The sequence below is a fragment of the Pygocentrus nattereri genome, chromosome 13 (genome assembly GCF_015220715.1).
Source record: "Pygocentrus nattereri isolate fPygNat1 chromosome 13, fPygNat1.pri, whole genome shotgun sequence".
NCBI classification, from domain to species: domain Eukaryota; kingdom Metazoa; phylum Chordata; class Actinopteri; order Characiformes; family Serrasalmidae; genus Pygocentrus; species Pygocentrus nattereri.
In genome coordinates, this window is record NC_051223.1 from 2,374,075 (window position 1) to 2,400,699 (window position 26,625).

The 26,625-nt window shown below is 40.4% G+C and overlaps 1 protein-coding gene across 2 annotated transcripts in view; it reads right to left on the reverse strand.

Moving 5' to 3' along the window:
• Positions 1–1,090: 1,090 nt before the first annotated feature.
• The window catches only part of sgms1 (sphingomyelin synthase 1), a 30,042-nt gene continuing 4,507 nt past the window's right edge, over positions 1,091–26,625 (reverse strand). Inside the window, exons 1-7 of one of the 2 annotated variants that reach the window (XM_017723808.2) lie at positions 16,445–16,541; positions 11,621–11,959; positions 10,816–11,306; positions 10,609–10,726; positions 5,230–5,383; positions 4,488–4,654; positions 1,091–3,327 (exon numbers count right to left, since the gene is read on the reverse strand). In XM_017723808.2, coding sequence (XP_017579297.1) covers positions 3,154–3,327; positions 4,488–4,654; positions 5,230–5,383; positions 10,609–10,726; positions 10,816–11,306; positions 11,621–11,749 — 1,233 coding nt within the window. In that variant the 5' untranslated portion in view covers positions 11,750–11,959; positions 16,445–16,541 and the 3' untranslated portion in view covers positions 1,091–3,153. Of the gene's footprint in view, positions 3,328–4,487; positions 4,655–5,229; positions 5,384–10,608; positions 10,727–10,815; positions 11,307–11,620; positions 11,960–16,444; positions 16,542–26,625 lie in introns of those variants that run through there. The other variant, XM_017723809.2, reaches the window with a different exon arrangement.

Here is a 26,625-nt window from a genome sequence, read left to right on the forward strand (position 1 = left end):
AAAAAAAACAAGAATAACTCACATAAAAATTCGTTTCTGTACTTAAGTAGTTTTTTTTTCTGTATCTGTACTGAAGTTTCTCCATTCTGGGCGACTTTTTCCTTTCACTCCACTACATTTCAGAGTCTAATATCCGACTTTTTCCTCCTACATTTTGAGAAATCTGGCGTTCCTTTTGGTTTCTGTGTGTATAAAAACGTAACATGTCAAAACGAAAGAAGCGCAAAGCCAGAGCACCAATGATGAACTAACCTAACCTGTAAAAACACCACAATATAGAAATATGTCCACATATGCAGTCGAGACTGACGCGTTTCTTTTTTTCTGAATTCATACAAACACTTTCATTTTATAGTAAATTAGTTTGGGCTGGTTTATGTTTATGAACAGACGCCTACAGATCAACATAGTAAAGGAGCTCATCTGTGATCCTGAGTTTAAAGCCAGTTTTTATTCAGCTTATAACTAATTTACAAAGTCATCTGAAACTGAAACTTTGCTTGTGTGTAAAAAGTGATTTCAGAGCCATATATATATATATATATATATACACACATATACACACACACACGCTATATATCGCTGTTGTCAGAAGAATCTCAATTTTTGATGTTTTTTAGTTTTTGATATAATTTAAAAAATGCTAATTTGTAGTTCTACAGTTACAGACTGTCCATCTGTTTCTCTGATACTCTTGTTACCCTGTTCTTCAGTGGTCAGGACCTCCATGGACCCTCACAGAGCAGGTACTATTTGAGTGGTGGATCATTCTCAGCACTGCAGTAACACTGATGGGGTGCTGGTATGAGTGGATCAGACACAGCAGTGCTGCTGGAGTTTTTAAACACCTTGTCCACTCACTGTCCACTCTATTAGACACTCCTACCTTGTCAGTCCACCTTGTAGATGTAAAGTTAGAGACTCATCTGCTGCTGCAGTTTGTGTTGGTCACCCTCTAGTTCTTATATATCACGGCATTTGACCGGGGGTGCTCAAACTGTACGCCTAATTCAAATATGATCAGACAAAAAGTTGGTAAATAAAGCAAATCTGTAAAATCATCAGAAAAAAAAAAACAGTTTAAACACAATTCTGTGCTCATGTTTGTCATTTATTTGTCAAAAAAGAAGGACAAACTATTAAAGTTTAGCAGCTTTTGTTTTTTTCCATTGGATAGATTACAGAACAGCTCAAATGTTATGGACTTGTGGAGTCCTAAGCATACAGGACAACACAGTAGAACAAAACCTCTCCCAACATTCACTGGACACTGGAGACCTCGCCCGCTAAACAGTCTGGAGTTAAGGCAGACCCAAAGACACAGGCCTAGGCAAAAACAGCATGACACAAAAAAATGAACAGGACACAATAGTGTTTGTATTCCACTTACAATGAAACAGAGTAATAAATAAACTCAGTACAAATTAAACAAACAACAAATGATCACAGACATCGGAGTTAGCTTTGTGGCCATCACTGCCTCGGTAATACTTCGTTTTAATGTTTGATAAACTGGAACAGAAACACGGAAAGAAAAACCCGCTGCTGGATAATTATTGCTGGCAAGAACGACAATAAGTACAACAACAGTGTAAAATTTTACTAGGAAATGTTCATTTTTTTTCTAGCTTATAAGAAACAATGAAAGTGGAAAAATTTCACAAAAGCAATAATAACTACAACCACAGTTAATATACATAAAATTAAATAATAATAAAAAAAAAATCTGTGTATTCAAACTATGAGGCCCTTGTACTTATAATCGTTTGTACCAGCAATAGTTCTGTACTAGCCTAATTTTCTCTTCAAGCATTTTTGGGGTAAATCCCTTTAATGCTTTAAAGCAAGTGGTTCCAGATACTTTAACATATGGCTGCAAATCTCCTGGAATAACCCCATACCTCGAGCATGTAGTGCTTTTGTAGAGAACAGATACGACTGCTCTGCCTCCCTTGAAAGAAAGCATTTGTTTAACCAAATCTATCTGCCACATCTGTTTCACAGGGGCAATTACCACTGACACAAACCTTAAAGTGATTCTCTGTAGCAAAAGAACAGAAAACCCACTGACTTATACATATTAAACATATTTTCAATAGAAGGTAATGGGGAGATGATGAATCTACAGGTTTTCTGCTGTTTTTTTTAATAAAGGTGAAATTACTGTTCATGGAAACTGACAATTGCCTATAGATGCGGCAGAGAGAGATGTTACGGTGGGATTAGGATAGAGAGAAAAGGCTGGAGCGCTCCTTTAAAGAGTTTATGTCAACAGCAATGCAAAACCGAGACCGTAATAAAAAAAGAAAAAAAAAAAAACAGCCAACATAAATACATAAACCATATAACCACACAACGACTGCACATTCATGGCAAGAAAGGCACTGAGGAACTTCATCATCAAAACAGTATTCTTGTCTTCATTGGCTCTCTGCTTAAAAAATGTAACATCTGTCTGAAAAATGATCTAATTTCATAGAAACGTTTGCAAATCTGTGGACAGCTACAAAAGGACAATTCTCGTCAGACACACCACTGCTCTGCACCTGAAGTCCTTCGTGGGCTCTTTCAGGATGGCAGTTCGGTTAAAGGGACATTCCTAAATTAGGGGTTAAACAGATACTCTGAAAAGATGACTCTTTGCACAAAGCTTGGAGGGAAATGTCTAGAGTCTTTCTCAAGTTAGTCGGTAAAAAGAATGGCTCAGTCTTCTGTAAGCACAAGGAAATGTTCGCAAAAACTGACCACCACCAGCCCATCTACTTTAATTATATGCTGGCTCAACTAGAGCAAGTTTAAACATCTACGCAGAAGACAATGGGGAATGCAATTAATTGTTAAATATTTCTGATGAAGTGATCTGTTTTGGCATGCCCCATCTTAACCTAGGTGATAAAGGCATTAGCCGGTCTGGCCCCGTATACTACACACTACATAGCTGGCAGTAGACTGGGTCTGAAATGCAGATGGAACGTGGGCAGTGTGTGAGGAATGAAATGCTTTGGATGACTTTTTGACAGTCACAGTGCCGTGTAGCTCAGTACTAAAGGGATTGGCTTAAGAATGAGAGTTTGTTAGGCCATCGTCATGTGATTGAGTCCTGGCTCTTAAGGCAAGTGTTTCAAGTCCTACTCCCCCGGATGGAAACCGCAGTCAATCGGAGTCAATCCTGCTGTACTTCACATTACCCCACTGCAGCGATCTCCATGAAAAGGGAATCTGGTAGCTCCGGGGGACCACGGTTTGGACGTTCTGCTCCAGGTACTGGAAAAACCTGTACCACCACACACGGGACAGGAAATTGCCCTGAGATGCCCCCTTCAGGTCCTTTGCAAAAGAGGGAAAAGAAGGTCAGGTTCACTTATCCAACAGCAGTAGTTGGAGCATAAAGATTAGGACAGTGGTCTGCATAATATTCTCACACCTGACTGGCAGGTAAAGGGCCTTATCATTAACTTATAATGTCTAACACTTTATCATCCATCCATCCATCCATCCATTTTCTAAGCCGCTTCTCCGTCAGGGTCGCGGGGGGGAGCTGGAGCCTATCATCCATTTGTTTCTTCAAACATTGCATAGTGAGTCATAGAATAACCACCTTCCCTAGAGAACCCGTCACCGGATGCTTCTTTAAAGGATATCATATGGTCGATATACCCACGCTGCAGCGATCACACTACTTAAAATTAATCAAAAGCCCAGAAAAACTTTTGGCTCAAAACACTTTCAATAGGGTTTCTTTTATAACTTCATCTGGAGTCAATAGGCTTTCTGAGACAAAGATGACAAACCCATAAGGTGGCACTTATCCAAATAACCCTTCTGACACTTATTTTTAGGGAAAAGGATCCCGCTTAGTAATATACTGTATATATTCCAAATGAATAAAATATTTTATCTATTATAAAAGTCCATTAGCTTGGACTTTTGAATGGCCATTTTTAGGCAAAAACTAAACTACTGTGCCATTTTGTGCTGCTTTTGCATGTAATTTTCAGCTGAAGGACAATAAAGAAAGGGCTGTTAAACTTGGCAGAAGAAGAGCAAAGGATGGACAAATGAAGCTAAACCAGGAGTGACATGGCACTGGAGTGCACTGCTATAACAAAAATGGCAAACTACAAGAAGCAGGATTTGTAAATATATATATTATATATAAAATGAACAAAATATTCAGCATCTCTTTACAACAAAGCTAGAATTTCAATAATTTAGGCCATTTACACCGTAGTAAAGTCTAAAAGTCTTGCCAGGTGAGGCCAACTTCAAAACTGTAGCATACTCACAAGCCTACACTGCAAATGTATATTAGTCCCATATTTATTAGTCTGGCTAACCTGGCATGTTACCTGCACTTCACTCTGTCAACTATCAGCTAAGGATACCATAAACTACTAGACTAACTTAGCAGCTTAGCAGCAAATGTTACAGGCACCAAAAAGTCTAGGTACTAGGTAGGTGGGCTACTGTGTAAGGTGGTCACTTACTGGCTGGTTGGCCATGCTGTGGTACCACCAGAAGAGGCGTGTAGTGATGAAGTAGGCTACGACTACATCTATAGTGTAGTGGTCATGAGCGAGGAGGATGCAGAACACACCCACGACACATAGTGCCCCGCAGCCCCAATGGTACCACCAGAACCGTCGAGGTGAGTCTGTGGAGCACAACGAAATGCAGAGCTTGATTAGTTCTCTAAATGCTGCTTCCTCAGTCCTTTTAAAATCAACTTAAAGGCAATAAAAGGGCAACTCAACTCTGCTTCATTTATAGAACCTTTAAATCAACTCAACCGCTTTTATCTGTCAATGAATTTCTGACTCTTGGTATCCCTGAAACTAACCTGCATGCTGTGACATAAAAAAAGCATAACCATGTATATTTATTTATATATATATATATATATATAAAAAACACTAACGCACCTAAATAATAAGGGATAACTATGTATTGCTTTCATAAAGCTGACAGTTCAGTTCAAACAGAAAAAAGATGTTCTAAAGACATTAAAGGCATGACTGGTCCAGTAACTTGCAACACTGAGCGATGAGCTGTTAAACGTCCATACAATGGTTTTGACACATGTGGTGCGGAGTGTAACTGCGGTCAGCTCTGCAAATGATACTTATTCTAGGGTGTAACTGCTAAAAAGCACCACAAGGTGGCTGCGCTGTTCACACTGAGTTTCTGGGAGAGGTCACATCGGTGGAGAAATGTGTGTTGTTTTCTTACATTCTCTCATGAAGAGATAGGTGAGGGTCAGCATCACGGTGTGGCCGCTGTACAGGTAGTCTCCACACATGTTGTGAGAGCCAGTGATGGTTAAGCCGCCGCCAGCGATCATCTTCATCACCCGCCGCATCTGGGACTCCCAGTCACCATACAGCTGCAATAGATTGGAGGTTTGTGTGAGCCATGTGCTCGAGTCTCTGCGCACCCTACTAGCGCTTTAACTGTTCCAGCCTTCCAGCTGTGTCCTCCCAGAAAAAGCTGCTCCTGAAGGGGTCATTGACAGTGTTACCCTTCAAAGAGGCACCAACACTCATACAAGCAACCTTGGATTTTTTTTTTTTTTTCATGTGCATCTGAAATGGCTTAAGGAGATATTTTCAGATAATCTATTTGCATATGGAAGAGGAAAGTCAAATAAAATAGGAGGAAGGTTCTAAAATTGTAGCTCCAAAAATTGTTAAATGATATGGAGAAAATAGGACTTTAACGACCATGCAAGACCTGGCAGACCACCAAAAAAGACAAATCAAGCCCCATTTTGGCTTCAGATGTGGGAAAAAAATCCCCAAGTGTTTCTGTCCATCCTTCCACAGTGATAAGACAACTTAAGAATATGGTCTGAAAGCACATGTAAACATCAAGAAATAACTACTAAGGAAAAGAAACAAATAGAAAAACATTCAGTGTGTAAGTTTAACCTTTTCCAACGATGACAGCCCAGTATTTAGTTTTGGTTATAATCCAAGACCTAGTTTGGCCAATCAGTGCTTCATTATGTTAAATCAGGTGTTCTGGTGGTTGAATTTAACAAACCCATACGATGGCTAGGGACACCCAGGAGACATATGGAACTAAAATTTGTCTCTTAAACTTGCTTACAAAATTACTTTTTCAAGATATGAAACTTTTGTTGATTTTTTTTTACTATATTTGTTAATTGGCATCTATTCTAATGATACACTCTTAAAAAAGATGGTTATTCAAAGCTTCTTCAGTAAGGACAAGTAGAACCATGAGCACTCAACGAACAATTCGCATGCCTGAAAGGGGTCTCTGCCTTTTGAAGTCCTTCAGATTGATGGAGGATGTTGTATTTGGTTATACACTCATCAGGCATAGCATTATGACCACCTCCTTGTTTCTCTACTCATTGTCCAGTTTATCAGCTTCCACTTACTGTATAGGTGCAGACTGTAGTCCATCTGTTTCTCTGATACACTGTTACCCTGTTCTTCAGTGGTCAGGACCCCTATGGACCCTCACAGAGCAGGTCCTATTTGGGTGGTGGATTATTCTCAGCACTGCAGTAACACTGACGTGGTGGTGGTGGTGATGTGTTAGTGTGTGTTGTGCTGGTACAAGTGGATCAGACACAGGAGTGTTGCTAGAGTTTTTAAACACTGTGTCCACTCACTGTCCACTCTATTAGACATTTCAACCTTGTCACTCCACCTTGTAGATGTAAAGTCAGAGAGGCTGGCTCATCTGCAGTTTGTGTTGGTCATCCTCTAGTCCTTCATCAGTGGTCACAGGAAAGGACACTGCCCACTGGCTGAATACTTTTGATTGGTGGACTATTCTCAGTCCAGCAGTGACACCGAGGCGTTTAAAAACTGTGTCTGATCCAGCGCAACACACACTAACACACCACCACCATGCTGAGAATGACCCACCACCCAAATAGTACCTGCTCTGTGAGGGTCCATGGGGGTCCTGAGCACTGAAGAACAGGGTAACAGAGTATCAGAGAAACAGATGGACTACAGTCTGTAACTGTAGAACTACAGAGTGCAGCTATACGGTCAGTGGAGGTTATAAAAAGAGTATAGAAACAAGGAGGTGGTCATAATGTTATGGCTGATCACTTCATATAGAACATTGTTAATATTCTATATTAATGTTCTATATAGCACCAAATGGTTCAATGTTATAAGCTTGGCATTGTGACAACAGAACCTTTTGTTAGCACATGCGATCAAATTTAATATACTGCATCATCAAAAGCGTAATACAAAGCAAGCCGATGTTAAGCTGAAAGTTCTTTCCCATGTTTGTGAGAAAGTTTACGTTCTCTCTCTTCCTCTGCGCTGCATCCAACAGGAAAGCAAGATCTAACAAGTGAAAAGACCGTCTGGCTGAGCCTTGCTGATGATGAATGGTTTCCAGCAGGCGCTGCAGGGAGGATTTCCTGCCTTGTGTAGTGGGTGTATGCCCTCAGTTTCACACCCACCCAAATGACTCACACACACAGACACGTCAGGGCGAGAGTTCCCTCATGGGACTGCACCATGGAAACCAGTCACACTACAAATAATCACCTTGCTTCTCTCCTTTATTACTCATTCTTCTTCTTTTAGCAGCCTTTTTTCAAACACTGCAAATACCTCTTTGCCAAGAGCAGCACAATATTGCACCATAAATGTATATATGTACAGTATCTTGAAAGGTATTCAGGCCTGGGACCTTTTTTTAAACATAAACAATTGCAACAGCCCAGGATTTTGAGCTGTTTGACTATGAATCAGTAACTGCTTACTTACTTACGCCCTTTTCACTCTGCAAATTTGCCCAAAGATTAATCGGAAGTGACGGAGGACTGCGACTCACTATAAATGTTTAAAGGGGTTAAGATTAAAACTGACCACGCCACACAAAGACATCAGCGTTGCCCTGGCAGTGTATTTTGGGTGGTTGTCCTGCTGAAAGACAAACTTCCTCCCCAGTTTGAGTGTTCTGGCAAAAGAGAGCTGGTTTGAATCCAGGCCTTCTTTGTACTTCGCACCATTCATCCCACCAGACAGTCAGTCCCTCTAGCTGAAAAGCATGCCCATTACATGATGCTTCCACCACCCCATTTTACAGTGTGGATGGTGTTCCCTGGCTGAAGTGATGTATTTGATTTATCACACATGCCACTTAGTGTTCAAGCCAACACATTCCACCTTAGTCATGTTTTTTATTTTGCATTATGACAGACTGAACGGAGCTTAAGTGGAAAGTTCTGTTTATGCTTGGCATTAAAACAACACTGTATATGGATGTGGCAGGTACGCATATTTAAAAGATAAATCTGTGATCAGAACCTCCGCATTTAACCCATCCGTGAAGTGAAACACTACATACGCACTAGTGAACACACACACACTAGGGGGCAGTGAGCACACTTGCTTGGAGCGGTGGGCAGCCCTATCCACGGCACCCGGGGAGCAGTTGGGGGTTAGGTGTCTTGCTCAAGGACACCTCAGTCATGGACCTCATAAGGGACGGTTCCCTTAACCTCCAGCCCACGACTGCCCCTAGCAGCCTTAATCTAGAGGCAATCTCCACCCACAACTTTCTATGATATTGGGGCCTTATTACAGCTACATCATGTTTTGGGGAATCTGGAGGCCGCGCTGGTGAAAATGTCCCAAACCTTTTGTAACATGGGCTGTGCTTTGAACCGTGCCTGAGCTGGACCTTCTTTTAATCTTCCAAACATGATCAGATCCCGGACTTATTTTGAATGCTCGTTTGTCTTCATTTTAAAATCACAAGGATTTATTGCTGTTGAACGCTGCTTTTCTTCTTTACAAGCAAAGCTGTACTATTTACGCAACAGCAGTTATCTGTTAGATCAGCTAATGTCAGTGCAGCATTCCTGTTGGGACACCCTTAAAAACTAGTAGCTACTAGCAAACTAACCTGGTCTTTGGGGGAGCAAGTGAAGGCAGACAAAGAGGAAGTATAAACACAAACAAGTCTTTCTGCAGCCATATTTAGTGACAACGAGAAGTCGATTTAGATTTTTTTTTTTTTTTTTTTAAGAAATCTTAGTAACTATACTTTAAAAATAGGCAAGTAAAAACTAAAAATGTGGGTAAAGAACTTAAAGAAAAAAAAATAAAAGAAACCATGATTCTTAGTGCTTATAAGAAGTAAGAAACCATGACTTCAGAACTCATAAACTTCTTCTCACACTCAAAAGCGGTTGCGAAAAAAGGGAAGTGAAAATAGTTCACTAATGTATGTTTTATGGGCGTGGTCTATATGAAGCTGGGTTTGCAATAAAGGCTAACGTTCACATGACAGCTCTTATTGCCCAATGAAAGGACCAGCATGCACTTGAAACCTGCAAGCTCAATCGGAGGGTGGGAAAATTGATCAGAATTCAGGTTTTACTCGTGTGCCCAAGCTCAGCCAACAGCTCGACAGACTTCTCAGATGATTTAGTAAGAAATCATAGCAGTAAAAAGTGAATACTAATGTGCTGAGTTGCTAAGCATTTGTATAGACTAGAAGCTGAGTTAAAGGCCCTATCATTAAATTAATAACTTCTATGCAGGGTGTTTGTCTTAAAAAGTTAACTCTGTGGAAAATAAAAATACTTCATTTACTTGATTCAAATGTATAATTTAATAAAAGTAAATATGTTACCAGTCTTTCAGTTTACTGATAGTAAAAGTTGTATTGACTTCATATTTCGTTCATGTGAAAATGGCAGACGTGTCAAATCCAGGTTCAGAAAGTAAAAATCCTTCCCAGGATTTTGTTCCAACAGGCTGGACAGCTCTGCTGGTGGTGTGATCTAACTAGAGAAGCCAGCCTGTTGGAACAAAATCCTGGGAAGGATTTTTACTTTCTGGACCTGGATTTGACACCTCTGGAAAATGGACAGATTTAGCTATGAACTAATTTTCTGTAATTGTGTTTTTATTTTTGTTTCCCTCGCAGTGAGCCACCGCAAAAAAAAAAGTTTCCTTTCTAAACGTTCTAGCAACGGCCCTGTCTACACTTCATGTTTCACAAGGATTTTATGACAACGGACTGTTAAGCCGTTACCTGTACCTCCTCATACAGTCATTTTGCATCGAGTCTTTCATCTCAGGTTATACATCATATTACAGATTGTTGTATTTTTCTATTTGTATATGTGCCTGTACATAGGATATTTTATATTTATTCTTCTTGTTATCTTGTCTAGACCCTTATTAACATTGCTGTACATTGGCATTTCTTTCGGGGTGGGTCAGTGGGTCGGTGGGTCGGTCAGAGTTTGAATCTTGAACAACTGGTTGAGTTTCTATGCCAGATTGCTATTTGCAGATAGAACGCTATAATTTTAAACTTATCTTATGATAAGACAAAGCGATGACTTTGATATCCAATGAAAAGCGATTGAACTATTTAGAATCTGTTTTAGTATTTTAAAAGTGAACATTTTGATCCTCATTATCTCAAAACTGAACATAGACAGAACCTTAAAATTCTAAGACAGCAATATGAAAGCGACTCAAACTTGATCTCTGTGTTCACACAAGAAAAATCCAATTTGTGACGCACCACAATCCTGCAGTGTGAATGTAGCCTGTGCAGTTGGATTTGGTTCTGAACTCCTACCTTGGGTGAACACTTGAAGTGCATCCCTGGAACAGGCAGAGTAGTAATGTACATGGTGATACACCGGTACAGATACAGGGTCCCCACAATGAACAGGAACCGCCTGCCAACAATTGACCTGTCAATGCAACATGAGACAGAATGATGTCGTCAGAAAAACAAATAACAAGGAATTTAAAAGCTTGTGCTGTTGGCCAAAACACTTACTTGTGTTTCATGAGACTCCACTGTATGATCCACAAGATCACCAGAATCATCCCGTTTATCTCACATACGGAGAAAGCCCACTCCACTCGGTCGAAGAAGTCAAAAAACTTGTCGGGTAAAGGAGGGGTCGCCTCCTTAGGAGGCACACGTTCGTGGACTATAGAAATCATGATGGTGGTGATGACGAAGCAGCAGATGGCGTATAAAAAGGCTACACCGGTTTTGCCCCATTCGGGGGGGAACCGCAGGCCAGTCGGCTCCGGTATGGGAATACGCACCAGTTCCTTATTATAGCCGTTGACCAAACCGTTCTGTTTGTTCTTGCTGGAGGCCCTGGCGTCACCATTGTGAGATACGACCACATGACCGTTGGCAAAGCCATTTTTATGCACTTCGATATGGTGCTCAATGTTGAGCGTCTTGATCTTCTCCAGGAGGTGCTTCCCACCATCTGATGTGATTCGGGATAGAGGAGGCTTCTGGAAGTCAGCCTGGAAATAAGGAGGGGTGGGTTTTTTTTTGGTTTTGTTTTTTATCACCATTATTCCTAACAATATACAATATGTTCACAGTAGTACATACAGATTTGTCTTTTTCATTCATAATATATGGATATAATTTGACTCAAAACTTTTGGCACAAAAACTCCAAACTCATGGCTCCAGCACAAAACCAGAAAAGCAAACTTCAGACAATAAAACCAAACATGTCTTGGCCGATCAACTACCTTTAAAATAAGAGGGATAAAATATGCAAATCCAATATTTATTGCCTGTCCATTCCTTGCAGATGCAAATTAAAATACCTGAGAGAGCTGCAACAAGGTTCGACCGTCCATGTTTCGCAGGGGTCCAGCATACTCCTGCATGCCCTCTTCAGCCAGCCAGAGACCGACCTCTTCCTCAGACCACTGAGCTGCCTTCTTCATGCCCATCCCTCAGCTTGTAAAGATGGAGTGGAGAACCAGAGGCAAGGGAGAGGAGGTGGCACAAGAGTGTAGACCACTACAGTACACAAGAATATCCTCTAGTCACAGTCATTTTTCAGAAGAACAGCAGCCGAAAACGACGACTGTAGAAGACAAGCTCACAGCTTCACAGGGGTTAATCCAAATACGGTGTCATCCCTTAACGTTCTGCGCTGTCTGGGGAAAAAAGTAGATTGAGAAGATCAGTCAAAGCACTTCAATGAACAATTACTGACAGCAGATTCAAAGTACAAAGAGTTTGTGGACAAACTTTAAGCTGGCTCATCAAAGCCTATTACAAGAGCATGAGAACTAAGGACATGGGAGTTGACTAGATTGAGAATTTGACCTGAGGTGTTTGACCAATATTGTGTTTAGGTCAATAGAACCTTGACCTGCATGTAACTATACTTTTCAATTAGCATGGAATCTAAAGCTTCTAAGACATGATGGATGGATGAATGAAAGATAGGAGGGTTCGATAAGTGCAAACAAATAACTAAGGATCTCTATGGCAATAAGGAATGATGTAAAAAACGTGTTAAAGAGGAACAGGGAAAAACAGAGGAAAGTGTGTGCGCTACAATAGGTGTTGAAATGTGTTTAAAAGATGTAAGAAGCACTTCTGTATTTTGCACTTCTGCTCAAAAACATGACCGCAAGTGGTAGAAAGACAGCACCACAGCAAGAGGTTGTTTTAGATTGAAAGACAACAGACAAGGAAAAATGACAAGGGGGGGGGGGGAATAAAAACAGATTTTTCAAAAAAAGGAAAAAAAATGATCTTCCTACAAATAAAAAATATCACAATTTATGATTAAGACAGTGAAATGTATGGTTGTGCATAATCTAAAAGATATAAAACTTGATATAATGATATAAAACCCCAATTCCAATGAAGTTGGGACATTGTGTAAAATTTAAATAATGATTTGCAAATTATTTTCATCATATTCAAAGCCACATTCTGCACATGTTACAACAGCGTGGCTTCGTAGTGAAAGAGTGCGGGTACTAGACTGGCCTGCCTGCAGTCCAGACCGTCTCCCATTGAAAATGTGCGGCACATTAGGAAGCTCAAAATACGACAGCGGAGACCCCGGACTGCTGAGCAGCTGAAGCTGGACATCAAGCAGGAATGGGAAAGAATTCCACCTACAAAGCTTCAACAATCAGTGTCCTCAGCTCCCAAACGCTTATTGAGTGTTAAAGGAAAGGTGATGTAACTCAGTGGGAAACACGCCCCTGTCCCAACTTCTCTGGAACATGTTGCAGGCATCAAATTCAAAATGAGTGAATATTAGCAAAAAACAATAAAGTTTATCCGTTTGAACATTAAATATCTCGTCTTTGTAGTGTATTCAGTTGAATATAGGTTGAAAAGGATTTGCAGATCATCGTTTTCTGTTTTTAGTTATGTTTTACACAACGTCCCAACTTCACTGTAATCGGGGTTGTAAAACTGAAGTTTCTTCATTAGCCTGTTAGGGATTGCTTAACCTAAAAAACATAACTAAACACAACATAGCAAGAATCAAAACAGGGAAGTTCTCAAATACTGAGAAACTAAAGTAAAATAAGAAGGGGGGGGGTGAACAAGCAAGTGTTTCTAATCAGAAATATTTATTTCCTTTCATCTGGTGTGGTAGTTGTTGCTATATGTTTAATAAACACACTGCCAGTGCATCTAGCATCTACCCATTTAAATAGCCAATCATTGCGGGACAATGCTTTCTAGGGTAAGTTAGCCTGAAGGTGATTGTCACTGTAATCTACTCTTTTTATAAAGCTTTTAGGCTGGACTGTATTAAAATATACCTTAAAGCAGCACATTTCCTGCCATATAACCTCTTATTGTCCAGGGTATATTTTGGTTTGTCCACCTGAATTTACATGACCAAACTGTAAGGCAAATTATTCAGTTACTGCATGTCATAAACGCAAATTCATATATTGCTTACAATTTACTGCTTAAAGCCAAAACTCCTTTGTAGTATTTTATAAAAAGAATTTTTCCAGAGCAGATCGCTGAAGAGATGCCATCTGTTTAGTGTATAGCCCAGACGACACCCACCTCTTAAATGCAGCTTATAAAATATGAAAGTTATGAAGAATATGATGAAGTGCTTTTAGGAACCACTGGTGGTCTCAAGGATCATCTGACTTGATGGTATTGGGAACTGGATGGCTCTTTCCAGCTGGCTCAGTTCTACTGTATATATAGCGTAGACAACTGGAGAAACACGTATATGAAGACTAACCCACCTCAAACTTTCTTTAAAATGCACAAAGAGGAAATTTCCTGCTTTTGCTTCATGGGCTTGTTTCCAAAGCCCATGAAGAGACACACCCTCTCACTCTTACTGACATCTACAACTGGAACACATGCATTGCCTTCACTTGAAGAATTCAAAGAACGTGAGCTTGTTAGCCTGGGTGGGGCAAGTCTGCTCACAGATCTGCTCCAGGCAAAAGGAAGGGATGGTTCACATATGGTTTACGTTACGGTGGGGCTCCCTCTGAGGCACAATCAGCTACATAAGTTTCACAGACTCAGTTTCAGCAACTCTAGATGAAAACAAGTCCAGCTTTCTGATATACTGTCATTTGTAGAAGCATAATTAAACAAACCACAATGGTTTTAGGCACACAGATGCGCCTGGCCCGAGGTTTCCTGCCCAAAGTCAGCCCTTCAAGCGAAAAAACTCAAAGCGTTGTGGGTAATACATTTAGAATGAGTAACACAAAGTGTGGCTAATTTCTTACTCAAACATGCAAAGTTAAGCAACGAAACCTTTTGTAGGCTCATGTGGCTGACAGGCAAACAGAGGCCTCTACTCTACACAGATAACACAAAAGTGAGAGTGTGGCAACCGTTTAGAAGTCAAACACCAACCAGCTTCCAAAAGAGATCCGAGGCGGCCCCGGGGCCGCATTACAGAATCTTTTTGTCTTAACTGGAGACCTGACCGGGCAAGACAAGATCTTTCACAAACTCGTATGACAGAAGCAAATCTTGCCTTGACTTCGGAATTTTATGTTAACAGCATCTTATTTCAAGTTAAGAAACATGAACTTTCTCGATCCACAATCAACCATCATGTCTGTTATCTGGCAACTGACCACACGAGCAGAGCTGAAACGCAAACATCTAATCAATCAAGCTAGTTAAGCCAGGCATGCAAGTACCTTTCCTGACGTGCAGAAACGCTCAAACAAAGCTAAAGCACTAGAAATGAAAAGTTAAGAATTCTGCGTCAGCGCTTTGGTCTGTCCGTCACGAGATGTGCACACACACGTAAAGGACAGCTGCTGTAGTAAAAAAAGAAAAGAAAAAGTGACAGGGGTCAAATGTTCTTGGTAGTTTGGATGGTATAGTTTAAATATGAAGTTGTATGAAAAAGTATGAACATGTTTTATTTGCAAGTATTTTTCGGCACATTCCCTTAGACACAGCACTTATTATATTATAGCACAGTTCCTGTTTATTCAACATATTGTTAAAACATTTGAAATGGTTGCAGCTTCCAGATAACAGACATTTGTGCCAATTACTGAAAATATCGTTGCAGCAGAAGAGGAGTTCTAGGGTTTGGGAGCACGTGGTCTGCTCGATGTCAAAGGGCTAATTAACCTTTTAACATTAGTATAAGTAGTGCATTCAAAATACGTGGCTGGGTCTCAAGACTTTAGACTGATGTGTGAAAGCCCTACCAGACGAAAGGGGATTCTCCAAAATTTCTGCGTAATAAAATTAAGATGCAAATAAGTCACTCAAAGTGATTTGATGTGAAACGCTCGGTTCTAGAGAAACATACCAGTCAGAATTGTTCACGGCAGCCGGATTTCAAAGGTTTACAAACAGTTATTACATGAAATACCTATGAATATGCTGCCCAGTGCCCAAAACATTGTTTTACTATAGTTTTGAGATGAGGTTTTGACTTAAAAGGCAGCAACAACAACAACAACAACAACAACAACAACAACAACGGCTTTTACCACCAATAACGTTACAGATAAAAACTCACGTAGGTCCAGTTATTTTGGATATTGCAAATAAATACGGTGTAAACATTTTGACCCATGGTTCCAATCACCACCACTGTAAAGAACTGAGTCGGAAACTTCCTCCAAATGCCTCCGTTTACATCAAACACCCATGAATGACGTGATCTGAGTGATTAAATTATTCAGAACTTTTGGTGGAATTCTCCTTTGTGTTCCAACTCTGAAACAATAAACCAACAAATCCTTCTTGCCTGTGGGTTTAAAAAGAGGCAAACAGACTGAACAACGCCCAAACCAATGTTTCTGAAACCAGCTTCACCCCAAGTGATTTACTGTACGTAAACAGCTTCATTCAAAACCTTTTAACTGTTTTCTTTCCCGAGCTCAGCCTAATCTACAGCCACTATACACAGTACCCACATACTGCCACATGTCTCCAACATAGCACGAGCTAAACATAGCAACACAAGGTTAAGTGGTGAACACGCTCATGAAGTACTGCAAACTCTCTTACATAACGGTGCACCTCATACATCACTGCCAGCTATAGAACCTCTTAAAACGTCACCCCGCGCTCACACCATCTATCTGGATATCTCGCTCAACACCTACGGCTTCCTATTCAAAAGCTGCGTTTCTGTTGAAGCTTACCTCCGACCCTCTGTTCACGTTGGTAGATCTGCTCTGCCCCAAGCTTGAAAACACCACTTGCTCCTGAAGGTCTCAGCCTCTCTTGGCCCGGCTCCTCCCTTCTACTGACTAACTCCCTCCGGCCACACAAGGCCCCGCCTGCACCGTCTAACTCACTCATTTAATCTTCCACTGAGCAGTGATTGGCCTCCAAAAACTGCCACAAGTTTTGCGCAACTGTTAGGCTCTGTTAGTTAGTTGCCTAGCAACATCAAGGCAAGGGGAAACGTACATATATCTAATGAGTAACCACATATGAATCTAACAACTCAATACTGACTCACTCAGGCGGTTGCTAGGATGAGAAAAAAGGCCCTGTAACAGCAATTTGAGCAACCATTCTATATCCGTTCTTAGTGGCAGGTCACACGATGAACCCAAGTCTCTACACTGTAAAAAAAAAAATTAAAAATGGTCAAAAATGTACTTTAAGCAGTTCTAGTTTCATTCACCTTTACAACGGCAAACATGGGCCCGTTCAAAAAACATTTCGTATAAAACAAATGCTGAAATTTTGCACGTTTGGTGATAAGAAACCAAATTTAAACCTCAAAAATAAATAAATAAACACATTTCTGCTGTCTTTTCTAGAGGCAGAGTGTCTCACACGGTGTCCGCCACCGCAAGCAAGTCTATTTGACGTGAAAGACTCAACACGTGCTCTAAGGAAAACAAACGGGCAGAAAGAAGTAGTAGGTCATGCCGAACACGTCGGGTTCATTTTTCATCCGGTCCTATTCTGCAGAGGATTCCTGCACATTCTAAAGTGTTACTGAGTTACAGAATCACCTCAATTTTACTCAACAAACAAAGGTGCTGAAACCTGGACCACAAAACATCTCACCTGGATTAGGTTGCACCCACCCTGCATTATCTACCTCCTCGCAAGCCAAGAAAATGCCCCAAAGAATGGATCTGTTTAATTCAAGTGCCCACCTACGAAACGGGACTAAATCAAGTTTAATTCCTGAAAGCATTCATCTATGAACTCAGAGAGCACAAATGCAGAGCTTCACTGCTCATTCACAGCCGAAAATCAGAAAGCATGTAGGTAGTTGAAACTCAACTTAATGTTTGCCTGTGGCAAAAACAGGGACCTGAATAACTGATGCAGAAGGAGAAGGTTGCTGAACGTGCCTAAGGGCTCTTTAGTTTGAAGTTCAATGATGCAAGACATTCAATTTCAAGGCAGCTTTGTTGATTCAAGCCATTACACAGAAGTGATTCTTGAAGACCAGCAAAAGAGCATGCACCACAGACCACAGTCAGTCAGTCAGAGGTGCTCCTGACCCAGCCCATGTTCCAGGAATTTTTTTTCCCCCCATGTAAAAGCACAGCATCAAGCTATTAAACTGCTTCTGACCAGGGCTGCACAATATATCGTTTGTTCATCGTTACAGTGCTTTTAGTTTAAGCCATATCGTAAGTGATATATCCTAGGACTGAAAATGAAATGTTCTTAGATCAAAATCACACCTGGAATGGGCGCAGTATTCAAACCGTGAGAGCTCGTTTAATGTTAATGTAGCCCATCATCATAAGCACTGGCTTAAAAAGCTTAACATGGGAAAATTTTACCTAATAATACAGCACTGATGAACCACTTGCACATGTGTTCGATCAGTTATAAGGAAGCAGAAACACATGTGATGTGTACATGACATTAAAACCAAAACTGGAAGTCGGAAATACTAAGTTCAGCATTTAAGCCTAAAAAAAAAGTGGGTATTCTGATTTTCTTGGCAAAAAAATAAATAAAGAAAAAAAAAAACCCAACACACACACACACACACACACACACACACACACAAACAATTGAACACCAAAAATGCCTTAAATGGCAGATGATGAGTATTAGATCTATGGATTACAGCCATCATTCAATATGACCAGCATACATAAGTACATAATGTACATCAGAAAAAAACATGTTTTCTTTGGATACTGTTTCATCTTAACACTATACGTGTATCTGGTTTCAAGAAAAAAAAATGGGCCAAAGCCTTAACTCAAAACTTAAAATACCTGGAGAAAAAAATGCTATTAGTCAGTTTTACACACTTCGGACATTCAGATTCAGATTCAGATTCAGATTCCTTTATTGATCCCAGGGGGAAATTGCAGCTGTTACAGTTGCAGCCATTTATGTAAAAATAAACACTTTACTAATAATTTAAGACAATATAGAGAAATTTACAGTATGTACACCAGATTTAAGTACTTAAGAATATAGTAAGGTGGCGGTGATTGCGATAGTAATATGAAACATCAGGTATAAAAGCAGTTACAATTATTTAAATTATTTAAATTAAGTTAGTGACATTTGGTTCCAATCACCTCCAATAAGCTTTTAATATTTTAATTTCATTTTATGCACTATCCAGGTATCTGGGAGTGCTATACAAATATACAAATTTTTCCAAGTGCTTAATTTTTAGATAATAATTTTTAACATTTGAAAACATGTGTTATTGTTGAACAATATCCAAGAGATGACTCTTGAGCTCTACATGAGATTTGTAGATGCAAAGCACCTCAGAGACCTCTTATAACACTTGTGTCATATAAGCTTAACTGTATTGTCCAAAAAGGGGAGCTACTAACTGGAGTGAAGACCTTTCTAGTTCCTTTGTGGAACTAGACGCTGGTGCTCTGCACCAATGACCCGTTTGTGTCCAGTTTCTCCTCAGAGATAGATAGATGGATAGATAGATAAATAGATAGATAGATAGATAGATAGATACTTTATTGATCCCGAAGGAAATTTAAGCATCCAGCAACAACAACACAATACAGTAAGAAACATATTCCACATCTATTAAACACAGAAGAATAGAAAATCTATAAGGGTATAAAAACTTTCTGTACAAGGTAAAGAACTTTCTGTAGATGGAGCAGCAGTGCAGTGGATTTTGCTAACAGCCAATAAATAAATTCACAGAGCAACGTGCAAGGTGCAAACGACATTGGTTATAAAAGTGACTGATGTGCCATAGAATTATTAATATGATGCGTCAACACGCCGCTGGGATTTTATATTATCCACTAAACATTTTGATAACAAACAAACATACATTATTATTATTATTATAAACCAAAATAACATAAAAGAATACCTTTTGAATGTTTTGGTTGTAGCTAATCCCGGCCACAATCATGCCTTAACAATGTCTAAGTCTAATGCGCATATCAAATCACCAATACATGCAACACAGTCACACTTTCCAGCCTTGTTAATACAGAATTGTTGGTCTGAATATTTTTACCCTGATTTTCTGTGATGCAATGCAAAGAATACCCAAACACAGAGGTATACCGAGCCCACTCTTTCCCTTTCTCTGATAAAAACATATGTATTTTTATAAAACAATGCATTGCAACAAAGAGCATCGGCCCTTGACTACAGTAAAGTGAAAAGGTGAAATGAAAGAAATGCGAGTGCTTCTGGGCCTTTTTCATAACTGCAGAGATCAACGGTCACAGTCACAGCGTCGGAGTCGTTAGCTCCACACCATGGCAACAGCTGTGTTACTTCCTCCCGGTATGCGCACTCATTGTTTGTCTGAGATAAAACCGATCCGTGTTAAAGTCATCGGCAAACTTACGTTTAAAAGTTACTGTTATCGGTGACGACAGATTACACAGCCCTGTGGAGCAGCAGGGCTGAAGCAAAGAGGGTCGGAAATGTGGTCACCTACCCTGACATGCTGTTTCCTGACGGATAAGAAGTTGTGAATCCAGTAATAGACAGACAGGGTGACGTCCAGCTACCACAGTCTGTTTAGTAGAAGGTCAGGAATGGTGGTGTTGAAAGCAGAGCTGGGGTCTACAACCAGCATGCCGGCATAAGTGTTAGGGCCCAGGGTCAACTCAAATGTGAAAATGAAAATGTGGTTTATTTGCAAACGTGGATGATGGGTTGACCCTTGATGCTGCAGAGCCAACGGTCCTCAGCTGATGTAGTGAGCAGTGCAGGCTTTAGACAGATCCATATTTAATAAAAGCATTGTGGCTAGGTATTAAGTCAAGCCCCAGACTGTCTAGATGTGTTAACAGTCAATGTAAATTCAGATTTCCAAAAGGTTGATGGGCTATTAGAATTACAATATAGCAGATTTCTTGAAACCAAACCTAACCTAATATTTATACAATCCTGCTTTTTAAATATTTTATTTTGGTAAAAGGTGTGCACTGCATCACTATATATATATGGATAAAATTTGCATTTCCTTGCTTAGGTCTCTGTAACATCTGCTCCCTCAATAACAACCTGGAGTAACATTAACGAACTAGACTAACGTGAACTGTAACGGACTACACAGCAGGAGATGCGTGATCACTGAAAGAAGCTTTTTCCGTGTTTTACGCTGTTACCAAGCGTAAATAAGTCATATAGGTAAAACTAATACCTTCGAAAGAGTTCCAACTGGTACATCACCCACAACTATTGCCTTTCCATGAAATTGGGGTCAGTCGTGGGCTGGAGGTTAGGGAGCTGGCCCTGTGACCAGAAGGTCGCCGATTCGATCCCCAGTGCCGACAGCGCATGACTGAGGTGTCCTTGAGCAAGACACCTAACTCCCAATTGCTCCCCGGGCGCCGTGGATAGGGTTGCCCACCGCTCCGGGCAAGTGTGCTCACTGCCCCCTAGTGTGTGTGTGTATTCACTAGTGTGTATGTGGTGTTTCACTTCATGGATGGGTTAAATGCGGAGGTGGAATTTCCCAGTTTGTGGGATTAAAATAGTATCCCTTAACTTAAATACAGGCATCACAGATTTTGCCAGGAGCATTTTTACTGCCCACTCTGCCGACACGTATAGTGCCAGTACTGGCATGGATACTCATTCGGTACTGCTATAGGATCAAACTACCCTAAACAGCAAATTCTGTGTCTGAATACTGGCACAAAGTACTCTGTGAGCAAAGCAGTGAATGTTGCTAATTCAACATTGTTCCTACTCCTGACAAGCTTTTTTGATTAAGAGTGTCATTATTCAGCTACATTACTAGAGCTGATAAGTTTGTTTTTGGAATGCTGTGGTGCGATTTCTACTCTTTGCCACCAAGAGGACGTTCAGGGACCATCAGCAGCTTCTTACATACCGAGAATATCTCAGCTAATGCCTAACCCCACGGCCCCAGCTCTCCTTATAGCCTCAGGCTGGACAGCGGCCACCTTAATGTTGTCAGGTTCAAGCGCAATTAGGCTATCACGATGGTCCAAGAGTTGAGAGAGGAAGGATTAAAAAGTGTTTATAGAACCGTCTCTAAGTCACATAATTAACTGGCCTATTTCTCCCTCTTCCCTCTGCTCCAGGATGACTTAATTCCCCAGCGGGCCACCAACTCACATTGCTGACCCTATTTAAAACAGCCAAATGCAAGGCAAATGGACCAAATAAAAGCAAGAAGCTGTGCGAATGCTCCATGCCTAATGAAAGGCCTTTTTCATGTGCTTTAACCAAAAACTAGCAGATTATATTGAATAGCAGTATTTAACAACAGCTTCTGAGCACAGAGCCTTATTAATACCACTGTGTGGCTCTTACATTTCATTTAATTCCCTCCCCATCAAGAGTGGGATATTTGGCCAGTTGCAACAAGAAGCTGTACAAGGTCAAGATAAGTTTGATAGGACCATCACTGTCAGGCAGAGGACAGGCCACAACGCTCCCATTCATTGACTGAATCACTCTCTGTCCTCCAAGAATTCCTTAACACACACATTCCATAAGCCGGAATCTAATTACCATAGCTCAGCTAAACTCAAGTGCACCAGCAACAAACAAAACAAGCGCGGGTGACTCAAAGCATTGGACCCAGCTGGCCGTAGTGTGATTCTTCTTCAATATACTAAACCTCTGTGTAACCCAACGGCAATATCTGTACCGGTTCTGTGCTCAAAACATTTGCATCCACATTCAAAAAAGCACAGATATGGTTTACCTTCAGGGAAACAAAAACCATTCTGTTGTTTAGTACACAGGACATGTTTTACATAAGCTACATATGCTCATATTAAAAAATACTTCTTAAAAGATCAAATCTAAACATGTGCCAATGGCACAGGCCACATATTGAGGGAGGGGGACTCATAATGTTGAATAAACTAACTGTGTGCTCTCTGAAGAGGACGCATACTTATTTCCATGAAGGAAATCAACAAAATATGTAATACGCAAACTGCCCAGCGCTGTACCTGCAGAGAAGTGACCAGGGCAGGCTGTATGGTCAAAAACTGTGCGATCAAAAGAATATTTCTTTCAGCGAGTAGCTCACTTAACTACATGAAGTTAGCAATTTAGCTGTATCGTTAGCAGGACAGTTGATGTAGACCTACAGGATTATTTTGGAGAATACGTTTGTCTTTAGGTCTGGTGAGCAGCAGTGGTGGACAGTAACTCAGTAAATGTAATTAGTTACTGTACTTAAGTAGTTTTTTCATGTATCTGTACTTAAGTTTTTCCATTCGGGTGACTTTTTCCTTTCACTCCACTACATTTCAGAGTCTAATATCCGACTTTTTCCTCCTACATTTTGAGAAATCTGTCGTTCCTTTTGGTTTCTGTGTGTATAAATACGTAACATGTCAAAACGAAAGAAGCGCAAAGCCAGAGCACCAATCAGGGCCCAGCGGTCACTTTGTTTAGAGCTGGTTTTGACCTGTTGGTCATACCGACCCAGTGCAGCACGCGGTTCAACGTCAGCGCAGCAGCGTAAAACTTTGGCAGAGTCTGTTCAACATAAATGATGAACTAACCTAACTTTGTGTAAATAGAGCTCAATATAGAAATATGTCCACATATGCAGTCGAGACTGACGCGGCTTTTTTCTGAATTTCTACAAACACCATTTCATTTTATAGTAAATGAGTTTGGGCTGGTTTGTGTTTATGAACAGACGCCTACAGATCAACATAGTAAAGGAGCTCATCTGTGATCCTGAGTTTAAAGCCAGTTTTTATTCAACTTAAACTTGGAACTAAGTTGTAAATAAATCTGAAACTGAAACTTTGCTTGTGTGTAAAAAGTGATTTCAGAGCCACTCGGTTCTCCCTGATGGAAACTGTTTACCTTCAGTGTTTTGTGCTTCTGATCATTTTAATAGACGTCAGCGTCACTAATTAATGACCTTCTATTAAAAGACTGGTTTACCAAGAGAGACGCTGGAGGACTTTCACCTGAAATGAGTTCATGAAGCCAGTCTGGTTATAAAAATGATAACAGGACATCAGAGCCAGAATTACTCTTTTAGTACTTTTACTTTATACTTAAGTACATTTGAAGGGAAATACTTTAGTACTTTTACTCAAGTGGAGGTCTAAAGGGAGGAACTTCTACTTTTACTGGAGTAATATTTTACCTTAGGGGTCTCGACTTTAACTCAGGTACATGATTTGTGTACTTTGTCCACCTCTGGTGAGCAGGACAGACATCAGGCTTTCGCCGTGTACCTTGTGGCATCTTGTCGCAACTGCAAGTTGTTTCCTACAGATCTTACAACGAGTAGAGTGCAGTATCTGCCCATTCTCAATAAAGTTCTCACACCCAGAAACCAGTCTTTGAAGAAAACTACAAAAGCTGTGCAAATGCTTTAAGATGCTATGCTCAAAACTGATGAGCAGCAACTGCAACATCACAAACACAAACTAAACATAGCCCATCACAGATGATTTCAACATGTACGAACCAAAGAAAACAAGCACAATGACCACGCAACCAAAGTTCAACACCTTGCTCAATTCCCCTTGGGAGGAGAATTTTCCATTGTTCAAGCCCTGATGCTGGACTAGGTTTCAAGGCTCAGTAGGGATCTGGAGGGATAATAGATGTCTTGGAGTGAAGCATTGTCTCTTATCTTTCTACACAAAGATGCTTTATCAAATAAACCTCAATAGGCAAGCCTCAAATTTCAAGCAGTGCAATGAAACCAGGAAACCACACAGGCTACATATTGTTTTGGCTCATTTCTTCATTCATGTAAATGGTTAAACACCCATTTATCCAGCTTTTGAATACTGATTACTTGTTTCTTTATTGTAAATGGTACATAACTAATCCAAAATATTTTTCAAAATCAGGCCAAAGGCAGCAAGACCCTGATCTAACTGTTTCTAAGGAAATGTAATGTAAGGCTGTCCAAATGTGGCACTTCCAGTTGAAAAATCCATCTATTAAGCCATTTCAAAAAAGACTGAAAGAATGCAGAGTGGTATATCACATGTCACCAAGAGGCTGAAAAATGCTGAGATACACATTTAACAGTATCGCCTATTTCAGCTGTCGGCAACCCAAATATTAAAAAGAACCGTGTTGTCCTTTTACCACAAATCAAAGCACCTTGGGAGCCACAACATTTTAAGTCCATTTTACCACCTTGGCTGTAAATATGTCTCTATGTGCGCTAATGCACAGGTTACAGACTAAAAATCTAAAATAAATGAAAATGTAGACTTTCTTTGCTCTGCTTTAAGCTTTGGCTCAGCTACAGCCACTTTTCTCGCACGAAACTTCTTGTAAAACGTCTCTCAAAGTTTGTTCTTCACAAGGCTGAAGTCAGCTCCTCATTCGCAAGCTTCTTCATCACGTTTTCCCAGCCCACCTTAAATGGTGCCTGAGGCGCCAGAATGTAACTGCTGTGCCATTTAAGGTGGAATGGGACAAGTTAGCAAACGAGACGCTGACTACAGCTACACAAGTTCTCTAGAAGGACTTTATCGGTGACAATGTTCCTTTTTGTTCAAGCCTTAGTTTGAAGACATGGGATCTAGGAGCATTGTTTTTAGCAGGTAGTAACAGAGTTAAAAAAACTGTCCAAAAAAAAAAAAAGAGCACATTTTCTTTTACCACCCATCTCCCAAACTCACTATCAAAACTTTACTTTTTTTTTTTTCCTCACAATTTCTACCATTTTTTTCTCCTTTATTCCCCCTTGGAATTTTTCTCCCTCTACACGATGGCAGCATCTACTAAAAGAAATTTGCTACACCGGTAATAAAGAACGATCTGTCCTCAGAAGAAGGGGGGGGCGGGGGGGGGGGTGGCAGGATTTAATTTATCTGCTCTAAAAGTTTCACCTTTACACGTCTTCCACCGACCATTTTAGCAGCAGTGAGCGATCACAAGTGAGGCCAGTTTGGTGAGGCCAAGGACCCTCAAAACTCTGTTTAGAACCTCAGGATCGCAATAGCTGAAACTTTTCTACTACATGGCAAATGAAGCAGAGAATAAGACAGATATTAAGTGATATGATACTTCTAATTGCTGAACAGCACATACTATCTGTCCGTCTCCTCTTATAAAGCGGTTTATAGGGCGGTTTCTCACAACAACCTCAATGCACAGAATTGTTGAGGTATAATCTCAACTCAAAACATGACAAAATAGCTAGACACACATTGCCCTTTGTAGAAAGGAACGCTTCGTCATTTATCCAGCTCTAGAATATAGATCATTTCTTTTCCACTCAAAACGTAAATGGTACACAACTAATTCAAAACATTTTTTTTTAATTAGGCCTCATTTCCAAATGGGCAGCAAGGCCCTGATCCAATTGTTTCGAAGGAAATTTCATTACCAGTCCTCAATGATAAAGACAATCTTGCTTAATTCAATTTACATCAATGTTATCTCTTTAAAGATCACGTGACTCGCCACTCTAACAGGGTAACTGATGATTCTTCATAAATGAGTCGCGATGACCAGACGTGGTGGTAAGGGCACTTACTATACATTGTGAAAAATACGAATAATAAAGCCATGATTACACAAAGGCAGTGATGCATTAGCTGCTCCAGGCATTTACGCAACAGAGATGATCTGCTGATCAAGCTCTGTTGGTACAGGCGAGTGCACTGAAGATGGAACGACGTAGACTGCAAACTGTCTTAGATACTTCAGAACAGTGGAGGCAAAAGCACCAACAGGAAACCTTGCACAACAGCAAATGCTGCGCCGTATAAGGACCACGTGCTGTCTCATATTTTCCACAGACAGCCCAGAGAACCAGAGGACAGCATAAGACAGACCACCCAGGAGGAAGCCCTGCACGAGAGAGAAGAACTGAAACACGTGGCCTCATGAAAATGTAAGCAGCGGATCCCTAACTGTGGACCATACTACAGTTACAACTAAAACTGCA